Source organism: Nothoprocta perdicaria, unplaced genomic scaffold (genome assembly GCF_003342845.1).
Source record: "Nothoprocta perdicaria isolate Ctin4 unplaced genomic scaffold, notPer1 scaffold_193, whole genome shotgun sequence".
NCBI lineage: Eukaryota > Metazoa > Chordata > Aves > Tinamiformes > Tinamidae > Nothoprocta > Nothoprocta perdicaria.
In genome coordinates this window covers 1436676-1451659 of record NW_020455127.1, presented here as the reverse complement: position 1 = coordinate 1451659, position 14984 = coordinate 1436676, and the positions used below count along the sequence as shown (strand labels likewise).

Here is a 14984-nt window from a genome sequence, read left to right as displayed (position 1 = left end):
GCGGGGACTCTTACTGCGGCGGGGAGCCCGCGCGGGGCTGCCCCGCGGCGCGGAGCCCGCCCGGGTCCCGCGTCCTGCCCGTGTCCCGCGTCCCGTCCGCTCCGCCGGAGCCCGCCCGTGTCCCGCGTCCCGCCCGCGCCGCGAAGCCCGCCCGTGTCCCGCGTCCCGCCCGCATCCCGTCCGCTCCGTCGGAGCCCACCCGTGTCCCGCGTCCCGTGTCCCGCCCACGCCGTCCTCGCCGCGCGAGCGCCCCGTGCCCCGCGTGCCGCCCCTGCTCCGCGCCGGGATGCCGCCCAACCTCACCGGCTACTACCGCTTCGTCTCCCAGGAGAACATGGACGGCTACCTGCAGGCTTTAGGTAACTGCCCTCCTCCTCTCGCTCCTTCCTCCTCTTTTCCTCCTTTCCGTGTCCAAACTTGCCAGCCCGAAAAATAAGGCAAGAGGAGGAAGAGATTTGGGAACTCTCTGATCTTTCTGCCTGTAACTCCACTTTTGGCCCCGTGATAACGCCCACGATGTGGTGAGGGGAAGGGGGATATCATGGCCTCGTATCAGCTGATATCAGGGATATCAGCTCTGATATCAGGGATATTGGCTCCCCAGCCGATACGGGGTGCAGCACGTAGGTGTAGCCCGCAGACCTTGCCCCTCCAATTTCATCTTCCAGATATCAATGTGGTCCTGAGGAAACTGGTTTGCCTCCTGAAGCCCGATAAAGAGATCATACATACAGGAGATCACATGATCATCCGTACGATCACTTCCCTGCGGAACTATGTGATGGATTTCGATGTGGGAGTCCAGTTTGAGGAAGACTTGGGACCTGTGGATGGACGCAAGTGCCAGGTGGGGAGCCCAGGCGGTGTGGTAGGTATGTCAGGAGGCTGGACTGAAATTTAGGAATTTTAAAAATTTAGGGACGTGCCCAGATTCTGATGCACAAGCCAAGAGAAAACCCAGCTCGGAGCTGGCCGTACTCAGGAGGCGCAGGAGGAAGTGATTCAGTGAGCAAACGCCCCACAGCAGAGGGGTGCGAACCRCAGTGCTGGGAAAAGAGTCCTCTGGGGACACAGACGGTACTGTCCTTGCAGCAAAAGAAACTCAGGCCACTTCCCAGTGCTCTGTTGCAGAGCTGTGAGGACTTTGACCCACCACAAAGAGCCCCTMGGAGCCACAAAAGAAATGCCTGATCAAGGGATGCATTTTAATAYGTGTCTGAAAGGAACGGCGAATGCCAGCCCTGAAGATGGGTATTGCTAGGATTTTCTTTTCCCGGGACTATGTCTCCCCCCTCCCCTCCTTTTTCAGACCACCGTCTCCTGGGATGGGGATCAGCTGGTGTGTGAGCAGCTGGGAGAGAAGAGGAACAGAGGCTGGAGACACTGGCTGGAGGGCGACCAGCTGCATCTGGTGAGGAGGGGTCTGGTGCAGGGAGCTAAATCCCAGAGAATGGCCGTGGGGAGACGCCATGCGGGAGCTGGGGGCTGGGAACGGCCTGTGCCGCTTTCCCTTAGCTCCCCTCARGCGCCTGCCCCGGCTGCTTGGGGGCAACGGCCGCTTTACACAAACATCCGCCTCTCTGGCTTAAAAGTGAGCTCAGCTCAGTGGAGCCGCCGACCCTTCGCACGGCGCATAGGATCAGCTGGGGCCTGGGGAGGGGAGGCTCAGTGCGAGCCGGGAGGGCAGCAGGGCCCTGGGCAGACACAAGCCCCGGCAGCTTGGGGACAACAGCCCGGGGAAGGCGGGGACGGGACACTCGCGGGATCCAGCCTAATCTCCGCTCTCATCCCTGCCCATCCGACAGCGCATGACAGCTGAGGACGAGGTCTGCGTGCAGGTCTTTCAGAAAGTGAAGTGACTGCTTCCCCGGGCCCGGCCCCATCCTCAGCAGGAGCAACCCAGGCCAGAGCCTCGCTTTCAAGAGCCAGCTCCCCGCAGATTAAACAACAAGCAAGAGGCCAGCAGGCCGAGACCCTCCTGTAGCCCRCGTGTTTTCTTTCGCGTTTCACTCCGTGGGCAGCCGGCTGGCTGCGGGAAGGCAGCCAGGGCCGGCTGCGCTGCTGGGAAGGCGCTGCTGGGAAGGCGGCCGGCAGTGCTGGCCTTGGGACCTCCCCCGGGGCTGGGAAGCGGGGAGGTCTCCACGGGGCCAGGCTCGGGGAGCAGGGGCGGGGAGGAAGATGCAGCTTGGGTTGCCCTGCGGCTCCTTTCACAATAAGAGCTGGGCAGGAGCGGAGCGGGCCTGGCGAAGCACCTCGCTGCTCCCCGTGTGCCTCCTGCCCTCTCCTTTGGCTGCTCCATGGAGCAGCCTCCGCACATTGCAAATGAACCCCCTTCCCCAAAGTGCAGCTCTTCAGCRCCCTCTGAAAGGCAGAGATTGCCAGCCCAAATCGGCAGGAATGRCTCAGATTGCCCCTGACTCCTCAGCCATGTATGCAAACCACCAACTCTTGCTTCCTGATGGGGCATCGTGTTTTCCTGAGGATCCTGGCCCCCTGAAGCATGGCTAGAGACAAGAAATGGTTGTCAAAGTTAAGGATTTTCATGTAATCGTGTGAAATCTGGGGACTGAGGCTATGGGAACTAGCCCGTGTTCACTGAACTCGTGAGCATGTCCAGAGGGTGAGGAAGGCTCAGGCTCTCTTCCTACGGCTCGTACAAGAAACCAAGACCAGTGCCTCTGTTCCCAGCACGTCTAGCTTTTCTTGTGCTATCTCCCCATGACTGCYATAGCTCCCCTGGCTCACAGATCCGTTTTACAAGCTGAGACCAAGGAATAGATTTTGGGGGGATTTTTTTTTTCCTTCCCTAAAGAGAGGCATCATTGCCAAAGACAGAGGTGTTCTTCCATGACAACATCCAAAGGGATGTAGACAAGCCTGCAGGGAATTATTTCTAAAGGAAATTTGGGCTTGTCTCCCCAACAAATTTTGAAGAGGTGGGTACTCAGAAATATGTAGCTACCAAAATCACTAAAAGCCAGAAGCTAGACACATAGAAAATATGGACCTCTGCTAAGTTGAGAAAACATGTTCCTCCTCTAGAAGCTATCTAGAAATGGTATACTCCAAAGAGCTTCTTTTCAGGCAAATGAAAAGATGAGAGCCATGGGGAAAAAAAAAAAAAAAAAAAAAAAAAAAAAAGCTTCAGAAGACATGAAAAGCAAAGGATGGGATAACTGCATCTGTACCCGCAAGTATTGACTTTGTGCTCCTGATGGCTCTCTCTGAAGACAGCACGGGTTGCAACACGCTGTTCGTATCAAAACGTGACGTGCCACTGTGTGGGACACAGTCAAGCTCCATGAACAATCATAGCCAGGTCAGCTGGCATCTGTCTCACACCTCATTTATCTGCTCCATACATATCTCTGTGACCCAGTCTGTTATCAGAACCCTCTACATTACCCTTATAATACTGTCAAGCTGTAAGAGAGCTTGACAGATATTAGCCTAATCAAGCTGCTCCTCCTTTCAGTCCTCTGTACAATGAGAGGCCTTCTGAGCTGCTTCTGATCACCAACATCAAGCTCATTTCATCATGTCCAGACTGGTATCCTCCAGACTGTGCGATCAACAACTGATCAAGTAATTTCAGGGTATGAAACTCATTGTACCAGGATCTTGTAATAACTTTCTTTTTTTTTTTTTTTCTGGTTTGATTGTTGATGGACATTGCCTTTAACCATGCCAGAGTTCAATCATCCACATAATCCTTCCCATTGTATCTTTCCCAGTGGATAAGGGTGTTCACACATCATCATGATGATGTGCATGTTCCTAGGCTGTGGAGCAGCTTTCATTCCCTATCTGCTTCAGTTTATTTCACACTGGCATTGTGYAGCCCTGCTGTCCATCTGTCTTGTTACCTAGCTGAGTCAAGCAGGCTGCAAAGAGGTACTAGTTTCAGAGTTCTGTGGTACAACACAAATTCTGCCCATAAGCAATGAAAGGAGCAGATCTCCTCTCTATCCAACACTTCCTAGCTGCCATATTTCTGTAAAGAGTGTCTGAAGGGACACACTACCATTAGCACTGGAGCACRACTGAGGTCATGACTGGCCAAATCAAGGTAGATCTACTGGACTTCTATGAGAGGTGGGCTGCTCCAGAGAGACACATTCCAAACTGTCACTCTTTGCTTTACTATCAGAAGCACTGTCCCATAGATTATGTCATCAGAGAAAGAAAAGGAAAACAAACAAACAACAATAACAAATAAAGAATTATTTGCCTTGAAAGCACCACTGGGAACTTCCAGTAATCCCTTCTGGGTGTAAGATTATTTGTCAAGATTTCGTCAATGAGTGCTTTGAGAGTGAGAGTTTGCGTCTCATCAGAGAGGTGTTGGTAACACGTCTTCTGGATAACAGCTTCTAGTGTTTGCCAGCTTCTTTGTGGATGTGGTCTCAAGGCACAAGCTTCCCTTCTGGTGGGACGGTAAGCCAGCATGATCTGCTTCTCTCCTGCACAGGAAAAYGAATGCACAGGAGAAGAGTTGCCCAGTGTGTTCAGCACGTAAAGGAAATGTTCAGAAATCAGGAAGTCTCAAAGTTAGTATCCCCCAGTTAATCCCAATTCTAACGTGTGGGGCTATATATTGTTACGACAGTGGAACTGTTTACGTATTTATGTGATCTTTTTCAGAAAATAACTCAAAGATATTTGATGATCAGGTTATCTAGCCTTCAATATACTTCCAGAAATACCCTGAGGAAGCTTCCTTCATTCTTTCTAATCCTCATTAAACATGCTTTCATATATGATCTATTTCCCATGAGTTCCATTCAAACAACTTATTAGGTTCTTTGAAGCCATTCGTAACTTCTAAAGGAAAACACTGAAATGGTGTCTTTACTGGTCAACCCCTCCAAAACATTCCCCTGAATCCGTGCTTGCAAGGTCAGTGTCAGYACCAAAATGCCAGCAATTCAGCAGCAGAGGGCAGCAGTCACTGGACTAACAGAACGTATTTTCGAGCCACGAACTGTGTAATCTCGCTTTCTATTCCCTCCCTCTGCTTCTCCCCACCTCTCTGGAGGGGTTGAGGGCTTCCAGCTGCTCACAGCTCTTGAGCTGTGGCTGAGACAGAAGCGAGGGTAGGAAGAGTTGTGGGCAACGCCTCAGGAGCGCATGGACATGTGAGTATAGCCAGTTTGGGGGAGCGGGGTGCTCAATGATATCTTTCTGGAAAGGGAACTGGAGGATTAAACCCTCCCAGGAAGAGGAAGGAGTCAAAATGGCCAAACTCATGCCCTGTTTGCCTTCTACTAAGCTTCTGCCAGCTGATAGGGTTAAGGATATTCCCAGCTGATCAGCTCATGAGATGTGAGTAGGGAGTGAGTGGGGTTTTGAGGAATGCCAATAGTCCCATTTCTTAGAGGGAGATCTGCAGAACGAGAAAAGAGAACTAGCTTTTTGGAAGAGAAGGAATCAGGCACAGCTGGGTAGATGCTTGTAATGGAGGCATTGCAGGATTTCTCCTGAAAAAAAAACTAAGCTTGAGATCTTCAGATCCTGACCAAATGATCTAGACAAAGAGTCTAGAGGAAAAATGATTAGAAATGTCCCCTGGCCCAAAGTTAAAAGCAACCAAACATTTTTTTTTTATGACAGTTTTGCCTCCCTGTTGTTCTTGCCACAGTCGCAAAGGATCCACCTCATGACTGAGGCAAACAATAASCTTTTGCTGAGGGAATTCACCCACGTTCCTTCAAACTGCTTCCTGGTGTGGTGAATCTCCTTGACTGGATCAATCCCTTGCTGGTACCTGGGTAGTGCTGATGTCTCCATTTCAGCAGTCTTCCTTGTTCACGAGTGACACAAGTGAGAAGCTGGAGCTGCAGCCAGGCCTGCCATGTTCCACTAGACAGTGTACTTGTGAAGTCTGTGATTTTGGATAACCTAGTTCTGCACTGTGCTATAATTTACTTGCCATATTCACAGGTACCTCCTTTTTTTTCTGGCTTCTTCCCTCTTTTTTGGAGTGATAAGTTCCAGTCCAGTTCAAAGAAAGCTTTTTGGGGAGATTAAATCCCCCAATTATCCTAGGCCATATCCCAACAACAACGTCAGCAACTGGGATATCCTTGTTCCAAAAGGCTACATGGTGAAGCTGACCTTCAGACTTTTTGACTTGGAGCCATCTCAGTCTTGCTTCTATGACTATGTCAAGGTAAGGGCAATAGATACTTGGGGCAATAAGTGGATGGAGATGGGAATCTAGTGTCCACCACATGCAGTTACTTTTCACTGCCCCTGGCATCCTCTCATTTTTCCCACAGAGGAAGGGGAAGGTGTTAAAGATGGTAATGGGTGGAGCGGGTACTGGCAACGTGTGGCTGGTTAATGGTGATTCGTGGAGCAGTGTGAATCTCATGAGGCTACAGTGATTTCCCCTTTACCTTGGCAGATCACAGCAGACAAGAAGAACCTAGGTCGATACTGTGGCCAGGTGGGGTCAACCACAGGCAATCACCCTGGAATAAAGGAGTTTGTGTCTAAGGGGAACAGGATGCATCTGGCATTTCACTCTGATTTCTCCAATGAAGACCATGGCACAGTCATTCCATACAAGGGCTTCCTGGCCTATTACCAAGCTGTGGGTTAGTAGGGGATAACATAAAGACAGGAGTCCATGTGACTACAAACATATTTTCTTCTTGTCAAGAAAACAAGGGGAAAGCTTAAACACAATTGGATCTCTATATATTTTCATTAGATAGGCTTATCGCTTTCCTCCCCTTATTTCTGTATATCTTGTCACTTCAGATATAGATGAGTGTGCCTCTAACAATGCTGCTGAGGAAGACGAGAGGCCTCTATGCCAGCATTTCTGTCACAACTATGTGTCCGGCTACTTCTGTTCATGCCGGCATGGCTATCAGCTTCAGAGTGATAAGCACTCCTGCAAAGGTAAACTGAAAGTCTGGATAAACTGTAAGATTGTAAATTGAAGGACTGCAAATTGAACTGTAAATTGAAAGAGTGGATAAACTAAGGAGGGTTGCAGCATGGGAACCGTTAGCCAGTAAGGGTGGGAGACCTCCAGACTATAAGGAGTAATTGACGGGGAAACAGAAGAGCCTGTTGTGACCTCTCCTCTCCTCCTCTCCTCTAGCTGAGTGCAGCAGCGAGTTGTTCACAGAGCTGTCTGGGTACCTGAGCAGCCCGGAATACCCCCAGCCCTATCCCGAGGACCTCCGRTGTAACTACAGCATCCGTCTGGAGAAGGGCCTGTCTATTATTCTCAAATTCTTAGAACCCTTTGAGATTGATGATCACCAGCAAGTCCACTGTCCTTATGACCAGCTTAAGGTATCAGAATTCCAGATGTGCAAACTCTGCTTCCAGCTCTGCTGACAAGCCCAGAAAAGTAYGGTGCAAACCCCACCACTGGGACAAGAAATCAGGGATCAGTACAAGGAGAATGTGTCAGCATGAAGCACTGAGTTGATATTTTGTCCCTCCTTCTATGTGCTTAATTACCTTTATCCTGAGGCCAGAGGCCCTGGGTCACAGGCTTCAAAATCCCCAAGCASGCCAAACATACCCTCCTTATTCCTATTTGATCTCCCTTTGCTCTAATCTGAGGATTCAGTAGGTTAACAGATCTGATTCCCATGATAAGGGAGAATCAGAGCTAGTTCTCATCCCTTTGTTCTGATCTGATAGTGCAGACATCAGCAAAGAGGAGTTGTACAGTCCACTGTGTTCACTTGGGTTGAGCTGACATGGGAATACAGAAGCAGAAAGCTATGTAAGTATCTTTCTGTCTCTGATCTGTGTTTTTGTCAACAGATCCAAGTGAAAGGGAAAGAGATTGGTGAATTCTGTGGCAGGGCATCACCTGGAATTATTGAAACCAGAAGCAATGAGGTGGATATACTCTTCCTCACTGATGAGTCAGGGTTCAGCCGTGGCTGGAAGATCCACTACACCTCGGAGAGTAAGAAATTTTTGTTGTTGCATTTGTTTTGATTTGCCTTTTTTTATTGTTGATGTTGTTTGTTTCCCAGAGCCTAGCGTAGCCTATGCCACTTGTTAGTAGCCACATAGCCATTCATTTCATCCCACTCCCTAACAGAAATCCGGTGCCCACAGCCCGTGCCACGGGATCAGTTTACTGTCATCAGAGACCTGCAGCCTGTGTATCGATTTCAGGACTATTTCATTGTCAGCTGCAGTACTGGATACAACCTCATAAAGGTGAGTTCACTTGTCCTCTTCCTTCAGCTGCATTCAGTTTGTGGAAGTCTTTGACCTTTCAGTAAGGCTTTCTTTGGAGGATTCACTCCTCATAGCCTCTTTCAACATCTGTTTTCTCTTACCTCTATAGACTCTTTTTTTTTTCAGTATTTTCCTAGCCTTCTCCCATATGCATCCCCTGTCTCAGTCTCATCCAAGCGCAAGCCATACTAGAAGACAAAAGAACAAAGATCYCCAGAAATACCAGAGAACAAAAATTATATGAAGCAGGAAATGATGCTTGTCTCCCTTGCCATCATATTCCCAGGCCTGGGTAGAGCCATAGTCTTGCCACATTTTAAAGTTTGCTGCATGCTGCTGTCTTCACCTGCTGTGAAAAATTTATAGCCTGTGGCAAATGTAGAAATGACAGAAGGCAGCAAGGGGTGAGGCCAGGATATGGAAAGCATAGCAGAGGGGAAACTGAATAACAATGGAGTGATGGGCAGATGATAGGATAATATTTTGATGTGGGGAAGGGAATGTCAGGCTTTAAATAGCCAACGATGATGCCTTTCTCTCCCATGCAGGACAATCAGAAGCTTCTGTCTTTCACTGCGGTCTGCCAGGCTGATGGGACATGGCACCAATCTATGCCCCACTGTGAAAGTGAGTAAACTAAGAACTGGGATTATGTCCCCTGCCCTGGGTTATCCCTTCAAGAATATGTAGGGATTTCCTCCTCCAGGACTCAATTAGTCTGGTTGGAAGGACCCATGAAGTTTATTTAGACAAGTAGCCCACTGTTGACTTATGTTACACATGTACGCTCCAGTAAAATCTTAAATTTGCATAGAATATCACAAAAAATCACAAAAATGCATAGAATATCACTAAAATATTGATATAATGTTGTAGTATCTAAGAGAAAAAGCCATTTTAGGATCGGTTTTGGAACTATTCCTCTCCATCAGCTGTACTAGCTGGTCCTCTACATTCTGCATATCCTGCCACCACTTAAGTTCAGCCTAYATGTACAGTCTATAAGTCTGCTTTTGATTCATCTCCATGTTGTTTTTGTTTGTTTGTTTTGTAGTTGTGAACTGTGGCAACCCTACAGAACTCACCAATGGGGCATTCAATTATGTTAACAAACCTGCAAACAACAACTACCAGTCAGTGGTCACGTATAYGTGCAATGAGCCATACTATCACATAGTCACCGGAAAAGGAGGTGGTGAGTCTTAACCCCACACAGMTATTGAAATCTGTGCATGAAAAGCCCTCTCGGATCTCCAGATAGAATTACCCCATTTCCATTCCTYGGACTTGAGTATCTTGCTTTCCTTGATGGAGGCTCATTAGTATTTCCTTGGTTCTGCAGTGCAGATCCTGAGGTCAGTTATCTCAGTCTATTTCCATCCTGCTTTGCTCCCATAATCCTTCACATGCCTCTTCCAGGCACTCCTTAAACATTTATGCATTTTTTTTCTTTTTTATTATTATGAGCACTGGAACAGGTTGGCAAGAGAGGTTGTAGAATCTCTTTCTCTGGAGATCTTCAAAACCAACTTGGATGCAATCCTGTGCCACATGCTCTAGGTGACCCTGCGTGTGCAGCGGGGTTGGACTAGATGATCTCCAAAGGTTTCTTCTAACTTTTACAATTCTGTGACTCTGTGATTCTTGCAGCTGTAGTCATGATTCATTCTTCTCTAGAAGATTTCACTCTTCCACCAAAATCTGTCAGATAGTATCCTGGATTCACCAAAATGCAGAAACCTAAGGAATGTATTGAACAAACCTAATATAGTACAGATACACTAAATTCCGGTGTAATGTTCTTCACTCTGTTTAGAATGTTGTTCAGCACTAGAGACACCTGGAGGCTAAGTAGATATAGATGTAGATATATAGATATAGATGTAGATATATAGATAATCTGGCTTAATGATTTAAGGGAAAATTCAAAACCATTCATTTGCTTTGTTTGCACCTGAGCGTTGATTTGGTGATACAGGATCTTTGTTTACAAGAAGAGAATACAGGCCCTGATTTCTTTGGCCTGTTTGCTCATTTAGCCTCTCCAAAAAAACACAAGAGTAGGATTTCAACCTAATCAGGTCCTGCACATGCAGATATGTGCAGTGTGTTTACACGTCAGTTCCTATGTCAGCATAGACAATTATGCAAAGAGAGATTACACACTATGCTATTGGGAGCAGGAACAGTCAGCTGAGGGTGAGCAGATATATGAGTACTTTAAGTTGGTGCTGCTATCAAAATTTGCTTATACTTGAACTGAGTTGAATTTCTTGCCAAAGGGTCAGAGCTCTATCTTATCAGAAAGAATCAAGAGCAAAAATGTATCAGCATCAGGGAGTGCAAAATTCTGATGAGGAGGTGATCGTGATTTAGTAAATGTTCAAATAGCAAACAGTTTATTGAGAACATTTAATAAAGTATAAAATTAGCTGTATAGAAACTATTTTTAGTCACTAGTGTTTTAATATACTATATAAACTTTCTAAGAAAAGCTAGAATATTAGAGGTATTGGGATTTGTATTGAGAGGCAACATGTACATTAGCTGAACAGCAAAATAGCTCCAGAATTTTATACTGAATATGTCCAGTAAATGCTTCATCTTACTCCTGTTTCTGGAACTATCCAAGTTTTCATGTTCTTTGCAAAATGCAGAGATCAGGGAATTCCATGTTTTCCTCTCTCCTTTGAGTGAAATAATGATGTCAAACTGTGCTCTGTGAGCGTGTGAACTGAATGAAGTTAGGCTTCTCTCAGGTGCCTCCTTAGGCTTTTCTTCTATAGAAGTGACTGAACTTTACCATYCTTGATCTGCAACTGAGGTGCTGTCCCAGAGGGAAACGTCTCAGACTGTACTTACTGCAAAGGCCTTTACAACGGAAGGGCTTGGTGCAGTATGTGGGATATCCTGGAAAGACCTCTTCTTTCTTCCCACCGCATATCTGCAGGGCAGGTTCTCACTTATTTCTTGTTTCATCTTCCAGACAGATTCACCTGCTCTCCTGAGGGAACCTGGGTGGATCAAGATGGCCAGGTGAAGACTCCTGTCTGTTTGCCAGGTCAGCATTGTCTGGTTACTAGCAATCTATGCTGGGAATTAGTGTAAAACAAAGAGAGGATGCAGGGCAGAAGGTGAAGAAATAATATTTTTGGTATTCTCACTGAGGGAGGACAGGGAAATCTATCCAAAAAGGTAAAAATAACATCAAGTTGAATGGCGAAGAGTGTAGGAAAGAAAGAGACCAGCCAGTGTAAGAGAGCTTGTGACAGTCTCTTTACCTCTCTCTGCAGTGTGTGGGAAGCCAGTCAAGCCCGTTATTGAATTCCAAAGGATCCTGGGCGGCCGTTCAGCAAAGCATGGCAACTTYCCTTGGCAGGCTCTGACCAGAATCCACGGCCGTGCAGGTGGTGCACTCCTGAGTGATCGCTGGATCTTGACCGCTGCCCACGTCATCTTACCCAAAGGGGCAGTGGAGAGCAATAAAAGCCTGGATGAGGTGGCAGAGGAGGTCGAGGTTTTCCTTGGCCACACAGTGGTGGATGAGCTCCGCAAGTTGGGTAACCACCCTGTGCGCAGGATCTTTATCCATCCAGACTACAACCCTAAAGATGATTACAACTTCAACGGAGACATTGCACTGATAGAGTTGAAACGCCCAGTGACCCTGGGCCCCAGCATTCTGCCCATCTGTCTCCCAGACGCTACCAACACAACGTTCTACATGGACGGGCACATGGGCTATGTGAGTGGCTTTGGAGTGGAAAAAAACTTCATTGCAAACCATTTGAAGTATGTGAACTTACCAGCAGTTTCCCGGGAGAAGTGTCAGAGATGGCTAGATAGTTTAAACAGGGAAACACCTATGGTTTTCTCTGAGAACATGTTCTGTGCTGGCTCCCTCTTAGAGAGAAAGGATACCTGCCAGGGGGACAGCGGGAGTGTCTACACAGTGTTGGATACAACAAGYGGTCAATGGATAGCTACAGGTATTGTTTCTTGGGGTATTGGCTGTGCTAAAGGTTATGGTTTCTACACCAAGGTCCTCAACTATGTGGACTGGATCAAAGAGATAATAAGGGAGGACAGGCTCTGAATGTTGCTGTCGCATGAGCTGACAAATCACTGATATCACAGGTTTCCAGCCACAGCAAATCCTGTTTGAAGCTCTTGATGGTGTCTCAAAGGCTTCTCAAACACACAGACGATGTCAACTCCGTCATAAACACTTCTGAAAGCCACCGCACTGATTGATGAGTTATTGGTGATATCAAATCTTGCCAAAGCTGCTGTCTCATTGGCTGAAGCCTTTATGGAAATTCTGATTCTTTCAAATGCAATTATACTATTGGATGTAGCAATTTTACTATTGGATGTAGCTATTATCAGCAATGACATCCAACATGCTATTCTCTGAAGTACTGATACCATAAGGCAACTGCAGTCTAATTCCCTGTACTCTGGGAAGTCTGCAGCAGGCCTTCTTGAAGAATGTTATGTTTTGTGCCGAGTTCAGTGTGCATATGCCTGTTGGCATCAGTGACATTCTATCAGTATTAAAATCATTGCTATAGAAACCAGATATGTTGTGTTTTCCTCTTTAATGACTACTAAATATTCACCACCACCAAAAGCAACTTGCAGACTGTAACTRTATTGGGCTTGCTTTACCTACTACTAAAGTGCTTCCTGGTCTACAATGGCGATATAGCAGTTGTTCAGCTGGCACAAAATTAGCATTATAAAGAACCCTATAATCTGAAATTCTGTATGGCTTCAGGGGGAGGATGGAGAGGAGTGAAAATAAATTGACTATGTGAAGCCATTTCCAAAAATATGGTCTTCATCAAAGGCCAAAGGGAAAGTCCAAAGAAAGAAAGACTTTCTCTTGATGGAGGAGGAATAGGTTAGGGAATGCTTTAGCAAACTGGATAACACAAGTCCATGGATCCTGATGGGTTACACCAAAGAGTGCTGAAAGAGATGGAGGGTATCATTGCTGGGCCACTCTCAGTGATCTTTGAAAGACTGTGGCAATCAGGAGAAGTGGCTGAGAAGTGGAAGAAAGCAAATGTCACTCCAATCTGCCACAAGGGTGTGAAGGAAGACCCAGGGGCTGAGGGTTGGTCAGCCTCACCTCAGTCCCTGGAGGGAAGGTAATGGAGCAACTAATCCTGGATACTATTTCCAAGCACATGAAGGACTAGAAGGTAATGGAGAGTTGTCAACATGATTTTACAAAGGGGAAATCATGCTTAGCCAACTCAATAGCCTCCTATGATGAAATGACTGTCTGGGTAGATCTGAGGAGAGCGGTGGATGTTGTCTGTCTTGATTTTTACAAYTGTCTCATATAATGTACTTGTAGGCAAGCTCAGGAAGTAAAGGCTAGAGAAGCAGACAGTGAGTAGATTGAGAGCTGTTCAAAAGACTGAGGTCTGAGGGTTTTGATGAGTGGCACAAAGTGTAGTTGGAGGCCAGTAACTAGCAGTGTACACCAGRGGTCAACTTTGGGTTCAATACTGTCCAATTTATTCCTCAGTGACTTAGATGAARTGACAGAGTGCACCCTCAGCAAGTTTATTGGCAATCCAAAACTGGGAGGAGTGGCCAGTACATTAGAAGGCAGTGCTGCYGTTCAGAGTGAACTTGACAAGCATGAGCAGCAAGGAACCTCATGAAGTTCAACAAAAGGAAATGCAGAGTCCTGCACCTGGGAAGGAATAATCCCATACACAAGCACTGTCTGGAGGCCGGTTGCTGTAAAGCACCTCCRCAGAGAAGGACCTGGAGCCCTGGTGGATAGCAAGTTGTCCATGAGCCAGCAATGTGCCCTTGTGGGCAAGGCAGGCAATAGTATCCTGCACAGTGTTAGGATAGCATTGCTAGCTCAAGAGAGATGATCATGATCTTCCCGTTCTACACGGTCCTGGAGATCCCTCATCTGGAGTAGTGTCCAGTTCTGGGCTCCAAAGTATGAGRGAGATGGAGCTACTGGAGTGCATTCAGTGCAGGGCTGATACGGTAGAATCATAGAATCYTTAAGGTTGGAAAGGACCTCTAGAGATCCTCTAGTCCAACTCCCYTGCACACACGGGGTCATCTAGATAGAGCATGTGGCACAGGATTGTGTCCAAGAGTCCAGAGAAGGAGACTCCAGAATCTCTCTTGTCAACCTGTTCCAGTGCTCTGTCACCCTTACTGTTAAGAATTTTTTCCTTATGATGATGATTAATCAACAGGAGCATCTGTCATATGAGTAAAGTCTGAGAGAGCTGGCACTGTTTATCCTTACAGAAAGAAGAGAAGAGAAAGCTTGAGGGTGATAGTAGGGGTAGGGGAATGTTATCAATGTATGTAAATACCTGAAGGGAGGCTGGAAGAAGATGGAACCATCTCAGTGGCCCAGATGACAGGGCAAGAGGCAATGGGCGCAAACTGCAGCACGGGAGTTCCCTTTGAACATAAAGGAAGAACTTGTGTCCTATGAGCATGACTGAGCACTGAAACAGGTTGCCCATAGAGGTTATGGAGTCCCCATCCTTAGAGATACCCAAAACCTCACTGGACTTTGTCCTAGGCAGAGGTGACTGAGCTTGAGCGTTGGTGGAAGGGGGAGCTAGACGATCTTCAGAGGTTCTCAACCATTTTGTGATTCTGTGAAAAACAAAACCCACTGAATATCCAGTAGGTTACAGTTGCGGGGAATGCAGTATATAATTACTAGCTCAAAAGTAAAATAGCAGTTTGCATACATG

At 47.0% G+C, this 14984-nt stretch overlaps 2 protein-coding genes across 2 annotated transcripts; both read left to right on the top strand.

The window, feature by feature from the left end:
* The first annotated feature begins 253 nt into the window (after positions 1–253).
* Positions 254–1959, top strand: RBP5 (retinol binding protein 5). The gene is made up of 4 exons (XM_026037212.1): positions 254–359; positions 669–847; positions 1310–1411; positions 1806–1959. The coding sequence occupies exons 1-4, from the start codon at positions 287–289 to the stop codon at positions 1857–1859; spliced, it is 408 nt and encodes a 135-aa protein (XP_025892997.1). The 5' UTR covers positions 254–286; the 3' UTR covers positions 1860–1959.
* Positions 1960–5038: 3079 nt separating this feature from the next.
* Positions 5039–12775, top strand: C1R (complement C1r). Its single transcript, XM_026037220.1, has 11 exons — positions 5039–5138; positions 5944–6172; positions 6410–6602; positions 6769–6912; positions 7118–7314; positions 7798–7945; positions 8084–8205; positions 8775–8853; positions 9281–9421; positions 11213–11287; positions 11520–12775. The coding sequence occupies exons 1-11, from the start codon at positions 5131–5133 to the stop codon at positions 12320–12322; spliced, it is 2139 nt and encodes a 712-aa protein (XP_025893005.1). The 5' UTR covers positions 5039–5130; the 3' UTR covers positions 12323–12775.
* The last annotated feature ends 2209 nt before the right edge of the window (positions 12776–14984 follow it).